This window comes from Thyridium curvatum (assembly GCF_004353045.1).
Source record: "Thyridium curvatum strain D216 chromosome Unknown NODE_75_length_202845_cov_76.514972, whole genome shotgun sequence".
Lineage (NCBI taxonomy): Eukaryota > Fungi > Ascomycota > Sordariomycetes > Thyridiales > Thyridiaceae > Thyridium > Thyridium curvatum.
In genome coordinates, this window is record NW_022156830.1 from 59,544 (window position 1) to 78,277 (window position 18,734).

Here is an 18,734-nt window from a genome sequence, read left to right on the forward strand (position 1 = left end):
TTATGATCAGGTCAGTCCTTCCTCGACACTTGATGGACTGGAGTCTGAGCGAAGTCTCGGATCTATACCTCATGCAATGACGACAGTCTACTGAGGAGATCCTCGTCTCTACGTCTATTTTCTTCTCTATGGGAGTGGAGCCTGAGCGGGGCTCACACTCTGCCCAACATGAAAGTCTGGGATGACTCCCTCAGCCGTAACAGGGGCTGCCGCACAACTACCATTCAACGAACCGTTGACTTGTCCCATGCGCTTGTCAAAGCCAGAGAGTACGCTGCCCACTAGGATGGAAAACGTCGTCATACAGTCCGGCTCACTCGATCTATTGACAATTCCTTTAGCCATGGCGTTGAGCTTGTGTTGGGTCAGCCGGAGCAAATGCGGTAGCTCTGTATCAGCCTGTATCATGAATTCACATGGATGCGAAATTATAGTTGCTGCTCCTGCTGTACCCCTCCAATCCTGCGAGTCTGGTGGAGATTCAAGCGCGAAATCAACCAGTTTCGCCAGCCATGCCAGGACCGAGCACAGCTTGGAGAACGTGGCGAAGGTAAGATAAAAGGCCTCGTCGTTATCGTACTTGGTTAAGCCGCTGACGAAGGACTTATAAGATTGGATAGACTCCCAGAGCAGGTTGGCTCTCGTTGGTGAGATAGCCTGGCTTGAGTTTGCAGTAGTCCAAAATAACTCATAAAGTGTGGCCTCTTGGGCCATTGCCCGCATCGCAGGAAATTCCATTGCCAGAGTGACTTTCGTAGTGTCAGCGTTTCCGATCTCAGGCGTTGGATGGGGTCTTTCAAGTGTACCATTGTTCTTGTAATACGACGGAACGACCTTCTCAAGTCTGTCAACTTCTTGAAAGAAGCTCTTCACAATGGCAAAGGTAATAGCTTCTGCACTTGGTTCAGCGTTGTCCAAGCTATCGTAAGAGAAGGTGTCATGGATACGACGCGAAAGCTCCTGCGTGGCGACAAGGTGTTGTATCAACCCATCTGTGGGATACTGCTGTTGTTCTGCTAACCATACAGCTGCGTGCGTCATTTTTTTCGTGTGCGGCATTATGCTTCGTTTCTTGAGCTTGTTGGTATATCTGTATGCCTCTGATAAGCTTGAATTATAAAAGGTGACTAGTACCAACTTACACAGCAGCAAGATAGTATGCTCCAAGCAACAGTCGGGCCTCCGTTGCCCTGTTGCAGATGTCAACACCACTTTGCGGACCCTCTTTCTGTAGTCCTCGCCGGAAACCACGAAGGTCATCCAAGCCCAAATCGTAGACAAGGTTTACACAAAGCTGCGTTATTAGCAACATTTGCTGTCTCTGAGGCCTCAGATGATACTGGTAGAAGGCGAGGTGGACCAAGAGCCCCTGAAGTAGGTCTTCGCTCTTCTCGAAGCCGAGCATGATGTGGTTGTATATCTACAAACGCACGTCTTCGCCTAGTTGCCTCTGCTTAGAGCAGTCATGGACAGTCATTGCCGATAGAGTACCAAGCAGTAGGAAAGGGTGATCGCGGCGCAGGGACTCCAAGGTGGCAGAGGGAGGGGGGACGACGAAGGGAAAATGCTGCACAGCCTTCAGTCGGTAAGTCTGAACCATTGCCTGCGCCTGGTGAGTGCTAACAAGCCCTCGGTCAATGACATCGCCAATTGCACTTGTCTGCGGGCTGCTATGCGAATGTGACTCTTGCGGGCTTGGCCCACTTGGAAGAGATATTGGTGGGGATAGGTAGTCTCGAGACATGCTTGGCAGCCCCGGGTTTGGCGGCCGCAAACTACCGTTTGGGGATCCCTGAATGGGGGAACGACCTTGCTGAGAAGGATCTGTGAGTAGAGACACTAGGCCGTCCACCTTCTTCTCCAGCTGATGCACCCGCCTGCATCTTTGGTGAGTCAGTCGACCTTCAAATCAGCCAAGAGCACTCACGAGTGGCGGGTTGGTTTTTTCCGCTTGTCAATAATTTTCAGATACACTCATTCCTTTCCTAGCCGCTTGCACCGTTCGCATTCGTCCCCGGACGCCCGGGTGCACTTGGCCTTGCCTGCGGTGCAGTTGACGCAGGCCCGGCGCTTAATGCCGTCGGCTCGCGTCTGCTCGCGACCCGACATGACAAAGTCGCTTAGAACATCAATAGCTAGTGTAGTTAGGAGCCCCAGACGGGTCGGCTTTACTTCCGTGAGTAATTGCTGGCTTTTGCCGAGAGGGAGAGTGAAGAGAAGAGAAGAGAAGGGGGACGTTGAGAACGGGTGATACGGAACTTCCGTAGGCTCCACGTCGCATTTCAATTGGTCAGAATTAATCGACGGCCCCACTAGCGCCACCTCCGTGCCGTCGTGCGGTCCATCCGGACATCTTTGACGGCCTTTCTCGCCGAGGCCCCCCTGGAGCAGCTCTTGTGTCCTGCAGCCATGTCGGATCTCCAAACACGGAGTTTGCAGTATCTACTAGGGACGTATTTCCGAGAGCAATGAAGCGAGCATGGGTTTCTAGGATGGTACAGCAAGCCAGAATACTCACCTCGATTGAAATAAATAAATCATCATTATTGACTAAACTTTCGTTCGGAGGCGTCTACTACCAGTCGAAGAGATAAATTCTTTATTTCTTTGTATAAGTCCCTACCATTAAATGAGCAGTGTCACTACAAAAACACGATGCCTCAGTACAATTACGACACGACAGGCGAGCAGGTTGCCGCAGACTGCCAAGCCCAGATCGAGGACAAGACCGTGCTCGTCACCGGCGCCAGCCCAGGCGGACTCGGAGCGGCCTTCGCCGCCATAGTCGCCCAGTACAAGCCGGCCTGCTTCATCCTTACAGCGCGCACCGCGGACAAGGCGCAGGAGACGGCCGCGGAGATCGCCCGCATCGCCCCAGGGGTCCGCACCCACTGCGTCGCCCTCGACCTGTGCTCCCTGGAGAAGGTGCGCGCCGCGGCGGCCGAGATCGACGCCCTCTGCGAGCGGGTAGACGTGCTGGTCAACAACGCGGGCATCATGGGCGCCAAGGAGTACACGCAGTCCGCGGACGGCATCGAGAGCCACTTTGCCGCCTGCCACGTCGGGCATTTCCTTCTCACCAACCTCTTGCTCTCCAAGGCTCTGGCCCCCGAGGCTAGTGCGGATGCCCCGAGGAAGATCAGGGTTGTCAACGTGGCCAGCGACGGCTACCGCCTGGGCCCGGTCCGTTTCGAAGACTGGAACTTTGACGTATGTTGTTGTCCTCCCCTGGGTAGAAATACGATCGACAGAGCTGGAACAGTTTCCCTAAGAATGTGTGCTGACAACGAGGAACGAACAGGATGGAAAGACGTACAATCGCTGGTTCGCGTACGCCCAGGCCAAGTCAGCCAACATGCTCTTCTCGCGCTCGCTCGCCCAGAAGCTCGGCAAGCGAGGTGTGACCTCGATCAGCCTGCACCCCGGGTACATCATGACCGGGCTGACAAAGAATCTCGCATGGGAGGACTTTGGAGAACTTGGTATGGGTCCCGCTGTCGTTATTATCCTGGCCTCTTGCTTTCCCTTCTTTTTCTTTTCTTTTCTTTTTCTTTTCTTTTCTTTCTTTCCTTTTTCTTTTCGGGAAAGAGGAATAGTTGCTAACACCAGTTGGCAAACCCGCAGTCCCACTGAACCGCTCTCAAGGCCATGCTTCATACTGGAACGCGCAGCACGAAATGAAGACGCCGTCGCAGGGGGTCGCGACCCACGTGTTCGCTGCCTTCCATCCCAGTCTAGAGTCTCCCGGTCAGTACCAAGACATGCCACGCTGCTAAGATAGGGCTGTACTAATACACTTGAAATTTGGATAGACCTCAACGGGTCGTTCTTGACCGACGGTAAGGTGGTGGACGTGAAGCAGATACACTCTTGGGGCAGGGATCCCATTGACGCTGAGAAGCTCTGGACACTGAGCGAGGATCTTGTGTCTCAGAAGTTTGCTTATTGACCTTTCAACTTGTAATGGAAGTGACATTGCAATCAGTCGCAATATCGGAGACAGGAAACAAATACACCACTCTTTTGAGCATAAGAAGCAGACAACCCCTCATGTTTCGTGGCTTTGTTATTTCCGTTTCTGTCGTCGGTGAAGGCCGGCCTCATTGAAACCGTCTCTCAAGAACATGGTCTTCCGTGTGGAGCATATGTCCTTTCAGGCATTCGAGCATACACACGACTTCACGTGGAAAAGCAACTGAACTGTCAAATGTGAACGCTAGTATTGGCATTATCATATGTCTCCTCATACCGCATCCGGTAACCGAACGGCGATATCGCCGGACTGGGTGATGTACCGGACCCATGGCAGCGAAGGGTATTGCAGCTAGGTGTCGAGTCAGCCAATGATGTCTTAGATAATTGCCCTTTCTTTGCAGGGGGGAGCATACCTTGGGCTCGGTGATCTTCAGGTATCGCACTTGAATACCACTGGTCGTGAAATAAGGAATCTCAAACTTGACTTGGATGGGCCTCTTGGCGCCCTTGCCAGGCGCGCCGACGCCTCCCATGCTGCCGCCAAAACCTCCCGTCATACCTCCTCCGTGCTCGTCGTCGCCTCGGACGCTGGGCAAGCCCAGCTCGGCCCGCATCAGAAACTCTTTTTGGCCACCAAATTGCTTGATCTTCCAGACGATAGCGCTCTGCTCGGGGGCATAGTGGACACCTCCAATGTTGGTGCGGAATCGCGGGCTGTCGGCGTCATCAGGCACGGGAACGATGATCTCGACGTTGTTTGCCGTACTCCTCCTCTTGAACTGCGCTTTTGCCTTCAACATGTACTCTATCCTGCTGCCACTGTGGGACTCGACAACGCACTCGACCCAGATCAACGGCTTCACCTGGGTGTTGAGGCGATACGACATGAGCTCAAACTCTCCATCGGGGGGGATGAACGAAATGGTGCGGTCATTTTCGAATCTCGAGAGGCGGACACACTGGTGGAACTTGACGTCCTCCATCTCGATCGCCTTGCCCCTCGTTGTGCGCCCTGTCGTCTCGAACATGACCTTGTCGTTGAGACCCAGACGCAGCTCTGGCATACCAGACAGATAGCACTTCATCTTGATGGCACCGAGGATCTCTGAGCGGAGGACGTTGCCATTGGCAGAGACGAGGAGGTTGAGCGACTCGACGACGTCGAGGAAGACCTCGTTTTTCCTGTAGCGGATTCCTTCTGAGCGCCACGAGACGGCGTTGGTAACGGCGATGGGGGGCCGCGCCTGCACCTCGAGCTTATGCGACTCCTGGGTGATGTATTCCTGCAAGATCTTGGATTCGGTGGTTTGGGGATAGCCAAAGTCCATCATCTCATCCAAGAGTTCGTAGATGATGACAAAGTTGTCGCGAATAGACTCCTCCTCGAGCGCCTTGAAGTATTCCGTAAACACTTCGACAATCTTGTGGAGGAAGAGCAGGATCTCGGCAGCATTGGTGTTGCGCTTGGTGAGTGCGAGGAGGTAGAGGTTGTTATGACGGATGTAGAGGTACTTGGAAGGGAGGGAGCCTATGTTAGCCTCACAGGTGTCCAGACGGGAGAGAGGGTAGTCTCCAGATAGGGCATATGCTCACGTTGATGCCTTCGTGGGAGAAGCAGGGAGGTACGGCGGAGGACTCTTCTTCGGCTTCGCTGAGCAGGACAGGGAACTTTTCGACGGCGGACATGGGGATGTCTCCACGGTAGTTTCGGGCCAGCAGGGTCTATGGACGTCGTCGATCTGTCAGCAAGAGAGGGCAATGCAGAGGAGATGAACAGCAACACACCTTGCCCTTGAGGTCGAGGAAGAAGACGGCGGAGGCCATGATGATGGGCGGCGGAGGAACACGGCTCGAAGCTCGGACAGAGATGGAGATGGGCGCTGAAGCCCGCGGGATGGTGCTGTGTCAAGCCGGAACCATTCACAGCATCAAGGTGAGAGCAGGGTACTGGCGGCGACGAAGAGCTCTCAGGCAAGAGAGCTTGGCGTTGGCGGACAGAGAGCTGAGCTATGACGCTCCACAGTCGAGTGGCAGAAACGGTGCAATGTGTCTCCCACTTGTGAGGCTCACCGCAGGCATATTATTAGGGAATCGCGAAAAGGGACAGCCCACTTGGTCGTTTTGGGGGTGGGACGTGCGCTGCAAGCACTCTACACAGCTTGAGGTCGTTTGCCTTGCGTGGCCCGTGCCTGCTGTCCAGTCTTTGTGGGAATTGAAGAAAGTTCGGGGCGGGAAGAAGGATTAATGCGGCCTACACATGCTGAGTCATCAGGCACCCCTCCAGCGAGGACTGTGCTCCAGTCCTCCCGCTAAAAAATAATTCGTATATCTTGGGGTCTGCCCTGGGAAATTCCCCTTCCTCTTTCTTTTCCTTTCTCTCCTCAACGCACCCGTTAGACAGTGCGGCCCGTCGTTTTTCACGGCACGACTGGATCTCTGGCATTCTGCCGGGCTTTCCGACTGTGTCCGTCGTAGGTGTGGTCTGCGATTTGGTGGTGCGGAGAAGGAAGGAAACTTTGCGGTGCCATAAGAGCTGGCCGAGCATGTGGGCTCCTCTGCGAGTTCACCCTGGTTGCTTGGGCGGCGTCAGAGGCACCGGACATTTCAATGTTACTCTTTGGTGTGATTGCTTTCATGCATTACTAGTCGATACCTACATGTGTGAAGTACAGCAGGTAGAGGTGCTATTTCGTGCGCCCAGTGACGTGATATATTGCTCAATCGTACGAACCATCGATCTTCAGGGCCAAACACCCCGAAAGCCTAAAATAGTCCAACCCAACTCCCAAACCGGTGTACCCTTCTTCCCCAACCCATCTCGACCACCACCAGACCCCATCAGCATCAGCGCCTCCTCGAAAACCCAATCTCCAAGCCCAGCGGCTTGCGCAGGAACCCCTCCCGCGTGTCCATGTAGTCCTGCCGCAGGAACACGCTGTACCGGCGCGACCACGTCGCCGCGATGAGCTTCATCTCCATCTCGGCCACGTTGCGGCCCACGCACGACCGCGGGCCGTAGCTGAACGGGATGAAGGCGTTCTTCTGCCGCGGCGTCAGGCCGTCCCACCGGTCCGGGTTGAAGTCGTCGGCGTCGGGGCCCCAGATCTCGCGCGAGTGGTGGATGCTGTACGTCGGCACGCTGAGGATGGTGCCCGGCGGGAAGTAGTGCCCATGGATGGTGACGCCCGCGGAGCCCGGCGGGACCTGCCGCGGCAGGCCGATGCCCGAGGTCGAGTGGTAGCGCAGCGTCTCGTTGATGACGTTGGACAGGTACGGCAGGTCCTTGACCATGTCGAACGTCGGCACGTCGCAGTCCGCCGGGATGGCCGCGTCGAGCTCCCGCTGCATCTTCTCCAGGACGCCGGGCGTGCGCGCGACGTAGAAGAGCAGCGCGCACGACGAGTTGCTCGTCGTGTCGCTCCCGGCGATGAGCTGCGTCAGGGCCTCGGCGGTCAGCTCCTCGCGGCCCAGGGGCTCGCCCTTGTCGTCGCGGCCCTCCATGAGGCGCGCGAGCAGGTCCTTGCGGTCCGCGCTCGGCGGGTTGTCGAGCCGCGCCTTGACCTTCGCGACGGCAATGCCGGCCAGGTTCTGCACGGCGGCAAGGCCGTTGCTGAAGAAAGGGTCCGGGAAGTAGCGCGCGTAGGGCTTGATCTGGGGCAGGATGCCGATCGTGGCCGAGACCTCCCCCCGGCGGTTCAGGATCTCGATGGCGGGCGCGTAGATGGGCGGGCTCGTCGGCGAGGCGCGCACCTCGGCCATGTCGGCGCCGTTCTCGAGCATGCCGAAGGGCGAGCCGAAGGCCAGGTCGCCGATGACGTCGAAGGCCAGGTAGTTGAACCAGTTGAGGCAGTCGACGTGGGCGGCGCCGTCTTTCGTGGGCGCGAGGGCGGCGAGCGAGTCCCACTTCTTGACGAAGAGCTCGAGGTTCTGGTGGATGTAGGGCTCGAACTGGGCGACCGACTTGGCCGAGAAGGTGTGGGACACGATCTTGCGCTTGCGCGAGTGCTCGGCGCGGTCTCGGGTGTTGAAGAGGCCGCGGCGGATGGACACGAATGCGTCGTAGAACTCACTGGTACGCCGGACGCTGTGTTAGGCATATCGAACTCATCTTACGCAAGACTGGCTTCTTCACTCACGATTTCAGGAAGCCATTGCCATGGCCGTAGATGGTCTGGATGGCCTCGTCGTCGTTGACGCTGATGTGGTTGGGCTGTATCCTGACGATGGGGCCGAGCTCCTTGTGCAGCTGGTCGACCCTCAGGTACCTGTTGCCCCTGCGGACCACGGACAGCAACCAGAGGTTCGAGAACTGGGCCGGGAACGGCGCCGGGATGCCTCGGAGGTGGCCATATGTCGTGAAGTAAGGGAGTAGGTAGTAGGCCACCAGGGCCACTGCTGCAGCGAGCAGTGCCCACGGCGAGAGGAGGAGGTTGACCAGCGCCATCCTAGACGCTCGGGGATTCCTCGAGGCTGGTATGCTTGTGCTTGAGAAGTGGTTGGTACTTTTCTCTTGCTTTGGAGGAGCAGTCCCGTGGCGCCGCAAAGGTGTTAGTAACTCGGCCGTGCGAGCAAGGAGACCTTTTCGATATCCAATGCCTAAAAGACAAACGGGGGAGATCTCAAGGGATATCAATCCAATGTCCGTGTCTCAGAGAGGAGACAAAATGTACGAATATGCTCCGTCAGCTTACTCCGCCCTCCATCGACCTTCCCCCTCAAAGAGTAGAGTTGCAGCTAAATTATATACGACGCGATCCGGGTACCAGGGAACGCACTCAGGAGCATCTCCAAGCCGGGACCCAATCAGGATCCTATGAATTGGATTTCGCGACCCCGCGTTGCAAGAGCCAGAGCCCGCCTAGTGCCTCGAGCTAGGTACCTAGCCGACAGTCCCGTACAGCGACAAGACCAGTGACGCCAATCAGCTGCTTCCAAGACTGGGGGCACCGGCTCCAGCTCTGTGCGTCGGTAGATCAACTCGGGATCGTTTGCAGGCCAATTTTAGCTGCCTGTGCTGTCCGGACTTGCCGTGCCCACGAACCGAACCCCCGGGCGGTGCATGCCGTCCACCGTTTCCGGTGCCTGGATTCAGATCCAGGGATACTTCCCGGCTTACTCACTCGCAGCATGAAGAGCCTCGGGTTTCGGGCCCACGGCTCACCGATGCAGGACGGGGTTACCCTGAGTGATGATCATCTGGCGGCTCATGCTCATGGAGAATGGAGAAGAGCTCATGCGTCACTGGCACAACACCTAGTGGATAAGCAGACCAAGGTACAGGTCAAGCATTAACAATGTCTTTCGAGTTTTTGGTTCGCTGATTTTGTCTTCGACAGTAAATACATTATTCTTTCCAGTTCGCCGCGCCCTGTACCAGTTGATATCCCAATCCCAAGCACAGAAAACGGGCGACCCATTGCCCAAGCCTTCCGGCAGTTTATCACGAGATCATGAAATGCGCACTCATCCCCAGATATATTTGACGCCCGCGAATAGAACAGCAACATCTGCAAACACAATGAATGAGGTCGGTTAAGACACGAAGGAAAGGATCTGTCAAAATGAGGGCATGATAGGGAGAAATCGCCAAGCGGCGGATACACAGATCAGTCGCGGGTATGTGATGGGCGGGAAGGAAAAGGACCGTCGACACAAGCACCCGTGACTGGGCATGGTATAATGCGATGATGCAGAAACACAAAATTCCGTCTGTGCCCAAGAATCATTGCATGACGACTTCCTGGTCGACAGCGACAGAGGCCAGTGGCTCGGTAGGCGGTTCGGTAGCAGGTCCTCCTGTCAGCTGCTCTCTCTGGTCTCTTCGCTTCTTGCCCAGGCGCTCGCACCACTCCTCGGCGCTCACGATGGTGCCATCGAGCACACCGCTGACCTGGGACATCATGTCGAGGCCTTCCTTGGCAAGCACTAGGACCTTTTGCGCGCCGACTCGCATCTCCTGGTCGGCAGCATCCTGACCCTGGCCTTCTTGCGAAGGTGCGGGGCCTTCCGTTCTGGCAGCGAGCTGGAACCGCTGGGGGAGACTCGTGAGATGCTTGCGCACAAGGACGCGGGCATTCTCGGGAAGGGCGCCTCCTGCGTATTTGGAGACGGTGTTGATGACGTCGTGAAGAGTCTTGAGTACGTCGCTCTTGAGGGCCACAATGCGTGCGGCCAGCTCGCGGCGGTCCTCCTGAGCGTGCTCGGCCTGTTGCGAGGATCCTGCAGGCTGGGCCTGCTCGGCCTTTTCATACTGCTCCAGGGTGCTCTTCAGCGCGCTGATGATGCCAGCAATATGCTCGTTGGCCCAGCGAAGCCATCGGAGGCAATATTTCAGGCTTCGCAGACTCTCTTCACTCATGGCGATGCTCAGTCCCGACGTCGACATGATGAGGCGCGACTGCCAAGGGGCTGGTGTTGACGAGCCACCCCTGGAGAGAGCGTGGCTCTGCTCCTTGCCCTGGCCATCAGCGGTTTCTGTATAAGCAGGCGACGTGAGGTCGTCATAGGCGGGGAGGGTGTCGATGGTGCTGAGAGACGGTCTCCTCTCCTTGGTGAAACCATACAAATCCACCTCGAGAGCCTCAGCCGGGTTCGTAGGGTCCGATCGAGGGGTGCTGGGACCCTTGCTTGTCTTGCCTTCGACCTTGCGCCGCTTATGCGATCCGGGGTCGCTATCCGTTTCGCGGTCGCGGCGATGCCGCCGGCCACCGAGGAACCATCGGACGCCACCCTCAACCCCAGTGACCCGGGATACGGAGCCCAATGTGTTGCCAATGGGGCCGAGGTAGGTCTCGACGTACTCGGCACTCGTCTTGAAGCGGGGAGAGAAGTTTTTCGAGTTATTGTATGCGGACGTAGTACCTTCAATCGTCTTGGCAAGAAGTGGATGCGACGTCGTCAACAAGTTGAGCAGAGGCTCGGACTGTCGGGACGATTGACCGGCGAGAGGTTTGGGGGTTCCAGAACGTAGGGGCGTGTTGCGGTTTGGGGGTGAAGAGACGAAATCTAAGACAAACAGACATTCCGGTTAGCAGCGAAACGGGAAGTGCGTGGGTGGCTTGAGAGGCGACTCAGCGCTTCGGCAGTAGATGATGGAATGCCAACTCACCAGCCCGCAAATCGCCCAAGGCTTCGGCGGCCATGCGAACATCGGGGTCGTCGAGGCTCAGGCTGTTCCCACGACCGTCGTATTGCCGGTCCGGCGAGAGAACACTGGGGGTTCCGGAGGTGTTGCTATCGACTTCCATCTTGAGGGGCACCTCGTCGCCCTGAGCGAAGCTCGGCGTATAATAGGCGGTTAGCGGATTCAGGCTAGGCCACCGCGTCAATTGAGGTTCGGACGGGGACGCCGCCTGGTCGGCGGCAGTAGATGACGGCGACGACATGTTTGGGGAAGCCATGTCCTTGCCTGTCAATGCTGACAGCGAGGGAAGAGTATTGTCGCTCGCGGGCTTTTGGGTGGCCATCAGCGCTGGCTGGATGGGCGCTAACTCGGTGGTGGGCATGGGCGGGAACACTGAGGCTTGTGCGGGTGCATCGCGGGCCTGGGCATATGTTGGCGGAGGGCAAGAGGGCAGAGGCGTTTTTTTCTGATCGTAGAGCGGTGGGAGACGCTGAAAAGGCGATGGAGAGAAGGCCGGCTGCGAGGAGTCGTCGGAGGGACGTGGTCGCATGTGATCGTGCTCCATGACGGCGGCGGGCAGCAGACACACTACGCAGTACGCTGGGTGTACGCTGGATGGATGCGCGCGACAGAGCCCACACAAGTGCGGAGCCGATTTAGGAGGCGTGCATGGCTGAAGAGATCGGTCTCACGACTCAAGGGACGAAGGTTTGGGTGGAAATAAAGGCTGGAACGGACAGAGGGCCGGAAGCACGCCAGAGGTGCAGATATGTCAGGGACCGGGCTTATTATTAGGGTCAGCAGGATGACTCGAGTGCGTTCGAAGTGTAGGTAGTTAGGTCCACGAGGAAGTGCGAGCAAAGTCGAGGATGGATGGGCGATGGGGCAAGGCGAGATTGACAGCCGGCGGCGGTTCTCTCAGGTTTAAAGCAAAAGAAGGCGAAAGTGGAGGAGCCCAGCGGGCGTGGGATGGCGAAGAGACAAGAAAAGTGGGCGGGTTTGTCACAGAATGGGGCGGGCCAGCGAGAGCCAAGCGCAGAAAAAAGCGAGAGCAGCGCTGGGGCTGGCTTGTGAATCAGCATTTTGCTCGCTGGCGGTGTCGGCCACGACCAAAGCACATGTCAGAGCGGGGGCGGTCCCGACTTTGCGACTCTGGCAGGTGTGTGTGCGTCAAGTCCTCCGCTGAACTCGTAAATTACTAGAGGACATCCATGGATGCTCTTTACCTTAGCTGACCCATGGGTGTCTCAACCACGGAGCCACGACTTGTAACCTTAACTACCTTAGGTACCTCTTGATGATCGGCATTTTGCAACTACGCAAGATCTCTCTGACTACACACTTCCGGCACTCCATGCGAATGCGAATTCTCAGCAAGGACTGTACAGTAGGTTTCTTGATTAGTTATCTGGCTGCGCGTGCCGTCACCCGAATGCCGGGCATCATCGACCTGACCCTGTGGGGGACATCGCTCGAACTAGGGTGCTTCCAGGGTCCTGAACGCAGCCAATCGCTGGGGGGTCAGCGTCGTTACAATTCGCATGTGATCGAGGGCTGGCCTAGGGGCTGCCTGTAGCGTGCTGAGGATCAGCCCCCTAAACGCCCTAAACAGGCGCCCAAGCCCACTAGAAACGGGGTTGCCTGGAAAGACGGCTCCATTGACACGTGCAAATAGTCAAGTGTCCTGTCACTCTCCTGCTCGTTTTCCTGTTCCAGGCGGCGCTGATCTCTGGCACATGATTGGCATCATCATTACCATGGTCCCCCCATCCGCAGAAGCTGCAATTCGCATGTGTGTGTGTCTGTACCAACGAAGCGGACTCGGACCTTCAATTAGTCCCGACGGAGCAAGCTCGTCTCGCATTTTGAACGCAGTCAAAGAGATAGAAAGCAATCAGTCTTTCCTTTGTGTACTTTAGTCGAACAAGAGTCGGTAGAGGCGACACGTGCCAAGTATGAAGTCGCGAGCCTCGGGACAAAGGGCGAAGAGGGAGACCACCGCGGATGGACCAGCCAAGGTGGGCTGGACGTCAGAAGCAAAAACAGAACAGCAGGTACCCAAGTTACTTCGCATGATGATGGCATGCCCGTCTCCTGTCCCTCCAATCGCCTGACCAGACTGCTGGGAAAACGTGTTCCCTCCAGGTACCTAAACTTAACCCCGCTACGGCCGACAGCGATAGCCAAGCGTGCTTTTTTTCCTCGAGCAAGCTTCAAGCGTGGGCTTGGCCGTCTTGTCCAGAACATCTTGTCTGTTGGGAGGGAGAACATTCGATCGCTTTGCATGCACTAAAGTGATCCCTGGATCTCTCCTCATACATACCTTGATTACCACGGACACCCAGCATGAGCAGCAAGAAAACCTGTGGGACTGCTCGTCTGGTACTGCAGTCTCAGTGCTAGTTATTTGGGACCGGGAGGGAATTAAAGCTAAATGGAATGGCGACGTAGTCATAGTTTGAAGCTTTGCTCAAGGCTATAAAGCCGACAAACATTCCATCTCTGCCTGCGACAACAGTCTCATCAGTCGATAGGTGCCATCTTCCCATGAGATATCTTTGCAGACGATTCAGGAGGGCGCCAGAAGACGGTCCGCCTTTACCGTGAGACAACTCGCCATTTACTCAACATGGAAGACGTCGAGGAACAAGCCTGTCATGACCAAACCCATTCATCATCCAACTCGCCCCAAAAAGTCAATATGTCATTCACCAACCGGTTGACCTCCACTCGCCTGCTAACGAAAGCCTTGCTTCTCCTGATGGCTGGTGTTTTGCTCATTCTGGACGCATCTCAACGGTCTCGGGAAGAGAATATCAGAGTGGCGGCAATGATGCCATTCGCCGCTCTGTTCTCGTTTCCTTTAGCACTTGCAGTCCGCCCATTTCTGAGACCAAACTCTCGGCATGCTCGGGGTTTCCACGACTGGTCATATAATTATGTGCACTACGGCATCTGGTATGTACAGACCTATCCAGCTTACTGGCTGGCATATGGGCTGTGGGCGGCTCGGTACACGATTTGGTGGCTCCGTCAGGCTTTAAGAAAGCAGTGATACAGGCATGTCAGGGCTGAAGGGGAAAGACAAATCTTGAAGATTATTTGCTGACCATGTAGCTACTTGCACTCTTTCTAGGTGGACACTACAGCTTCAATCGCTGCCACAATTGTTCATTAGTTGTGGAAGGACTCAGCACCGGCAGGATGTCGATAACGGAGATACGCCACGGGATCATAAGCCCGGTTGGCAGAGTCTATCTATTCAAGAGTTGTTTCTCGGTCTACCTATCAGGTACAAGCCGAGTCACACTGTGAATTAGACACGGTCGAAAAGAAGCAGCAAACACAACAACCGTGTTCCAGAGTCATCATGACGTTCCCCAGTGAGGAAGACACAATGAGGAGTATGGAAGTCCACCCTAATGCCATCAGCCCAACAAGTAGCTGCCATTTGCTCGGCTCAGGAGGAATAGCCATATATCAGTCTTGAGATGAAAGAGGCCATGCATGGTCTAGACATCACCTGAGATAGCTATAAGTAGTCTGTAATAGGGCACGAAAGAGACTTTGTACGCCGTTTGAAAGTGAACGACAACATGAACGAGACTGATGTGAGAATCCGAGATGAAGCTACACTCCCAGGAAAGGTAGGTTGCATTCACAGCCACCTCGCTATAGCGACTTGGCATATCCTAGAACCCCATTTTTACGCTGGGAATGAGAATCCCGGGAATCGAAACGCAGTCTGTAAGTATCACTGTAATTGATGAGTTGTAGGAGGTTGTTTGTGTCTGATCTTTCCCAGTCCAAGCATGGGGCTATCACCATATCGCGGCCCGGGATGATTTCTACTTGGAGCGGTCTACATAGGCAGGAACGTGTCTCTTTGCCAATCTTTCAGTAGGAGTGTTTGCATGTCATGGCACCGGTCCCTGACAGGTACTCTTGCGGTACGGAGTTCTTGCTGCTGGCCTAAAAGTTCGCGTTACTATCTCTGGTCAACTTTAAATGCCAGGAGCTCCCGCTGCCAGAGAAATGCAGCCCGATTGTGGATCAACCGCCTTACTGCTTAGTATCGTTATGCTGGCAGCGACTGGACTCTCCCCCGTGCTCTCCACCACTGGGCAGCTAGGGATACGAGCCACCTGGGGTGTCAACAGTTACCTTGTAAGTATGACGTATTTGATTCTCTGAGGATGTCATGCTTGTTTACATGCTCCTTCTGGTGCTGAAAGCGGGCTGAGACTTATCATTGTTGATCTAGTTGGAAAGACTCATCCAGGAACCTTGTTGCGCCTGAGTGAGTCGAAGCTGCCGCGAATTGACGCTAGTTGTTGATACTGGGAATTGCTGCTTTTTGTTCTAAAGCGTATTGTGACTGACTGTTGTGAACCTCACTTGGAAAGGTTTATCCTAGAAACCTTGCTGCCCTTGGAAGCTGCCGTGAATTGCCTGGCTGTAGAGAGGGAATTGCCCACTTCCCGATTGTACCTGCCCGTCTTACATGTTTCGAAAGATGCTGTTCAATATTTATCTGTTCCGACTTTCTAATTCTCTCTCTCTCTCGTTCTCTTCTTCAGAGATCGCAGAGAAATGTAAGTCGACCAGATTCTTTTTGTCATATTGTCAAGCCAGAACAGATCAAAAACAAAGCATCAGACAGCTACAATGAGCCTCCATCTCACGTCCGGGCTGTCAAAGCGGACTGCTGATCTACCGGTCTCTCTGCTCAAGTGAGCCTACGCTGCATCGCTACGTTTCTATGCTTTGCGAACTCGCTTCCATTCCCATTTCCCTCCCCGATAGGTGAACAGAAGCTAATGTAATGTCACAGTTTTTCGATCATAACTTTCGTGTAAGTCTGTGTTTTGCTGGAGGCTGCACACCTTGCTCGGCAACCCTAGGACTGACCAGATGAAAAGTAACATGAACAACGCTCCCTTCGTGCCCGGCGGGCTGCCGCCGCCCACTCCGCCGCCCACCCCCCCTCCCACGACTCCGGCCCGGCCCCCGGATTATCGTTTTATTTTTCATTATTTTCTTTGCATTGTTGTTGTTATCGGTTTTTGCTTTTTTATTTATATTTGGGTTTCTCCATTTTTACCTTCTTTTACTTTTAACAGCGTTGCTTTCCTTCCCGTTTCCATTTTCCTCTTTTCTTGTATTTTACTTCTTTGTTAAGCGTTAAACTATTCTTACTCCCAGCGTTGCTTTTCGTTTCCTAAAAAAAAAAAAAAAAAAAAAAAAAACCAACCCGACGCTTCATTTGCCCTGCCCTGGTTATGGCGTGTCAACCTTTGCTAGATTCTCTCGAGTTTATCACAGTCGCAGAGCACGGCCACTTGCACACGATCTCGAGGGCTGGGACTAGGAGAAACCGGGCTTCTCAGAAGTCGGCATTGGAGAGTGCGAGGTGCCAACTACCCCGAGCCGCAGGCCGAAACGAGATCTGGTGTGCACACCAAGCTCATGGACTTCGCCCCCTCGTTCGGAAGCTGAATCTTGGTCACATGGGTCGCCTGAGACAAAGAGTACCAGTACGGCGCTCGCGGCAGTCACTACTGGCAAGAACGACGACATACAACACGCAATTGGACCGGGATGGTGGCCATCCTGCAGACTCCCATCCGGGTATCGGCCCAGGGGCTGAGGCGTTGATATGACTCAACTTACGTTGCTGAGATGATGCGGATGGACGATCAGCGCCTGGGTTGGTGTGAGTTCAACGACTGTTTTTTGAGGCCAAGTGTCTTCCGGCAAGTAGGTACGGAGTGAAAACTGTTGTGATAATCACCAAACTAATCTGACTGGCGGCTATCAACAGGTCCCATTGTGGTAAACACTAAACCAACCCGACACTTCAGCTGGTGTCGGTAACTCCCATCCCATCCGTTGTGGCAACCATTCAACGAACCCGGTAACCATCAAACCAACCCGACACTTCAGCTGGTGTCGGTAACTCCCATCCCATCCGTTGTGGCAACCATTCAACGAACCCGGTAACCATCAAACCAACCACAACGCTTCAGCTGGTGTCAACAAGCCCCATCCTATCTGGTAGTCATCAAGCCAACCCGATGCTTTACCTGATGTTGACGACTCCCATCCCATCTATTGTGGTGACCATCAAACCAACCACGACGCTTCAGCTGGTGTCAACAACTTCCATCCTATTGTGGTGGCCACCAAACCAACCCGACGCTTCAGCTGGTGTCAACAACTCCCGTCCCATTCATTGTGGTGACCATCAAACCAACCACGACGCTTCAGCTGGTGTGAACAACTCCCGTCCCATTCATTGTGGTGACCATCAAACCAACCGCGACGCTTCAGCTGGTGTGAACAACTCCCGTCCCATTCATTGTGGTGACCATCAAACCAACCGCGACGCTTCAGCTGGTGTCAACAACTCCCGTCCCATTCATTGTGGTGACCATCAAACCAACCACGACGCTTCAGCTGGTGTCAACAACTCCCATCCCATCAGGTAGTCACCAAGCCAACCCGACGCTTCAGCTGGTGTCAACAACTCCCGTCCCATCAGGTGACCATCAAACCAACCATGACGCTTCAGCTGGTGTTGACGACTCCCATCCCATCCATTGACCATTCAACGAACCCGGTAACCATCAAACCAACCCGACGCTTCAGCTGGTGTCGGTAACTCCCATCCCATCCATTGACCATTCAACGAACCCGGTAACCATCAAACCAACCACGACGCTTCAGCTGGTGTCAACAACTCCCATCCTATCAGGTAGTCACCAAGCCAACCACAACGCTTCAGCTGGTGTCAACAACTCCCATCCCATCAGGTGACCACCAAACCAACCCGACGTTTCAGCCGTCCCCTCTTTTGATAACTACGCCTTCCCGGCTCGGCTACTCGGCTACCACAAGGTCCTCATGGCGACCATGATGGACCTCAACTGCGTCTTCTTCGCCACCAGCCGCGAGATGCTGCTTGTCGGTCAGGTCCTTTGCGGCCTCTGCTGGGGTGTCTTTGCCACCCTCGCCCTGGCTAGGCTTCTGAGGTCTGCCCGATCAACCTTAAAGGTTATATAACCATCTACGCCAACCTGCACTGAGCCATCGGTCAGCTACTCGCTGCCAGTGTTCTCCGTGGTTGACTGCACATCCATGTCGAGATGGAATATCGCATCCCATTTTCTCTGCAATAGGTGAGTCTTCTTATTGCTTCTGGCGTTATTTAAAAAAAAATACAAACCAACCTGAGACTTAGGCAGGTGTCGACAACTCCCAGTACAACAAACCTCCCCCAAAACCAACCAACCTGACGCGTCAACGGGTGTCGACAACTTCCAAAGCTACAAATCGAGCTCGGCGGAGAGAACAAACCGATATGACCATTTCAATCAGGACCGGGCTTGTTAGCGTGTGGTCGAGAACCACACTTGCCTTTTTTGGGTGGCGTCGAAGAAGAACAGGAGACACTTCGAACCTTGAGGATGGTAATATTTCTGTCTGCTATACACCCATCTCAAAATCTTTCTGTCGGATAATACGACGGGGAACGAAATCTGGATATACTTGAAGAGCGAGGATCTGGACAATGGACAGGCGCTAGGTTTTTTGTGGATTCCTGAAGATGTACTATGGACTACAATGTCTGTTC

The 18,734-nt window shown here is 54.8% G+C and overlaps 5 protein-coding genes across 5 annotated transcripts; 1 reads left to right on the forward strand and 4 right to left on the reverse strand.

Moving 5' to 3' along the window:
* Nucleotides 1-126: 126 nt before the first annotated feature.
* E0L32_009844 (uncharacterized protein) lies at nucleotides 127-1,405 on the reverse strand (the record flags this gene model as incomplete). Its single annotated transcript, XM_031144851.1, has 2 exons — nucleotides 127-1,090; nucleotides 1,143-1,405. The coding sequence occupies 2 exons, from the start codon at nucleotides 1,403-1,405 to the stop codon at nucleotides 127-129; spliced, it is 1,227 nt and encodes a 408-aa protein (XP_030990366.1).
* Nucleotides 1,406-2,655: 1,250 nt separating this feature from the next.
* On the forward strand, nucleotides 2,656-3,949 carry E0L32_009845 (uncharacterized protein; the record flags this gene model as incomplete). Its single annotated transcript, XM_031144853.1, has 3 exons — nucleotides 2,656-3,210; nucleotides 3,302-3,482; nucleotides 3,813-3,949. 3 exons carry the CDS (start codon nucleotides 2,656-2,658, stop codon nucleotides 3,947-3,949), a joined length of 873 nt encoding a protein of 290 aa, XP_030990367.1.
* Nucleotides 3,950-4,153: 204 nt separating this feature from the next.
* E0L32_009846 (uncharacterized protein) lies at nucleotides 4,154-5,799 on the reverse strand (the record flags this gene model as incomplete). The annotated part of the gene is made up of 5 exons (XM_031144854.1): nucleotides 4,154-4,195; nucleotides 4,250-4,324; nucleotides 4,389-5,486; nucleotides 5,569-5,697; nucleotides 5,761-5,799. 5 exons carry the CDS (start codon nucleotides 5,797-5,799, stop codon nucleotides 4,154-4,156), a joined length of 1,383 nt encoding a protein of 460 aa, XP_030990368.1.
* A 1,020-nt stretch (nucleotides 5,800-6,819) lies between these two features.
* E0L32_009847 (uncharacterized protein) lies at nucleotides 6,820-8,419 on the reverse strand (the record flags this gene model as incomplete). Its single annotated transcript, XM_031144855.1, has 2 exons — nucleotides 6,820-8,059; nucleotides 8,112-8,419. 2 exons carry the CDS (start codon nucleotides 8,417-8,419, stop codon nucleotides 6,820-6,822), a joined length of 1,548 nt encoding a protein of 515 aa, XP_030990369.1.
* Nucleotides 8,420-9,697: 1,278 nt separating this feature from the next.
* Nucleotides 9,698-11,663, reverse strand: E0L32_009848 (uncharacterized protein; the record flags this gene model as incomplete). Its single annotated transcript, XM_031144856.1, has 2 exons — nucleotides 9,698-10,980; nucleotides 11,084-11,663. 2 exons carry the CDS (start codon nucleotides 11,661-11,663, stop codon nucleotides 9,698-9,700), a joined length of 1,863 nt encoding a protein of 620 aa, XP_030990370.1.
* Nucleotides 11,664-18,734: the final 7,071 nt, after the last annotated feature.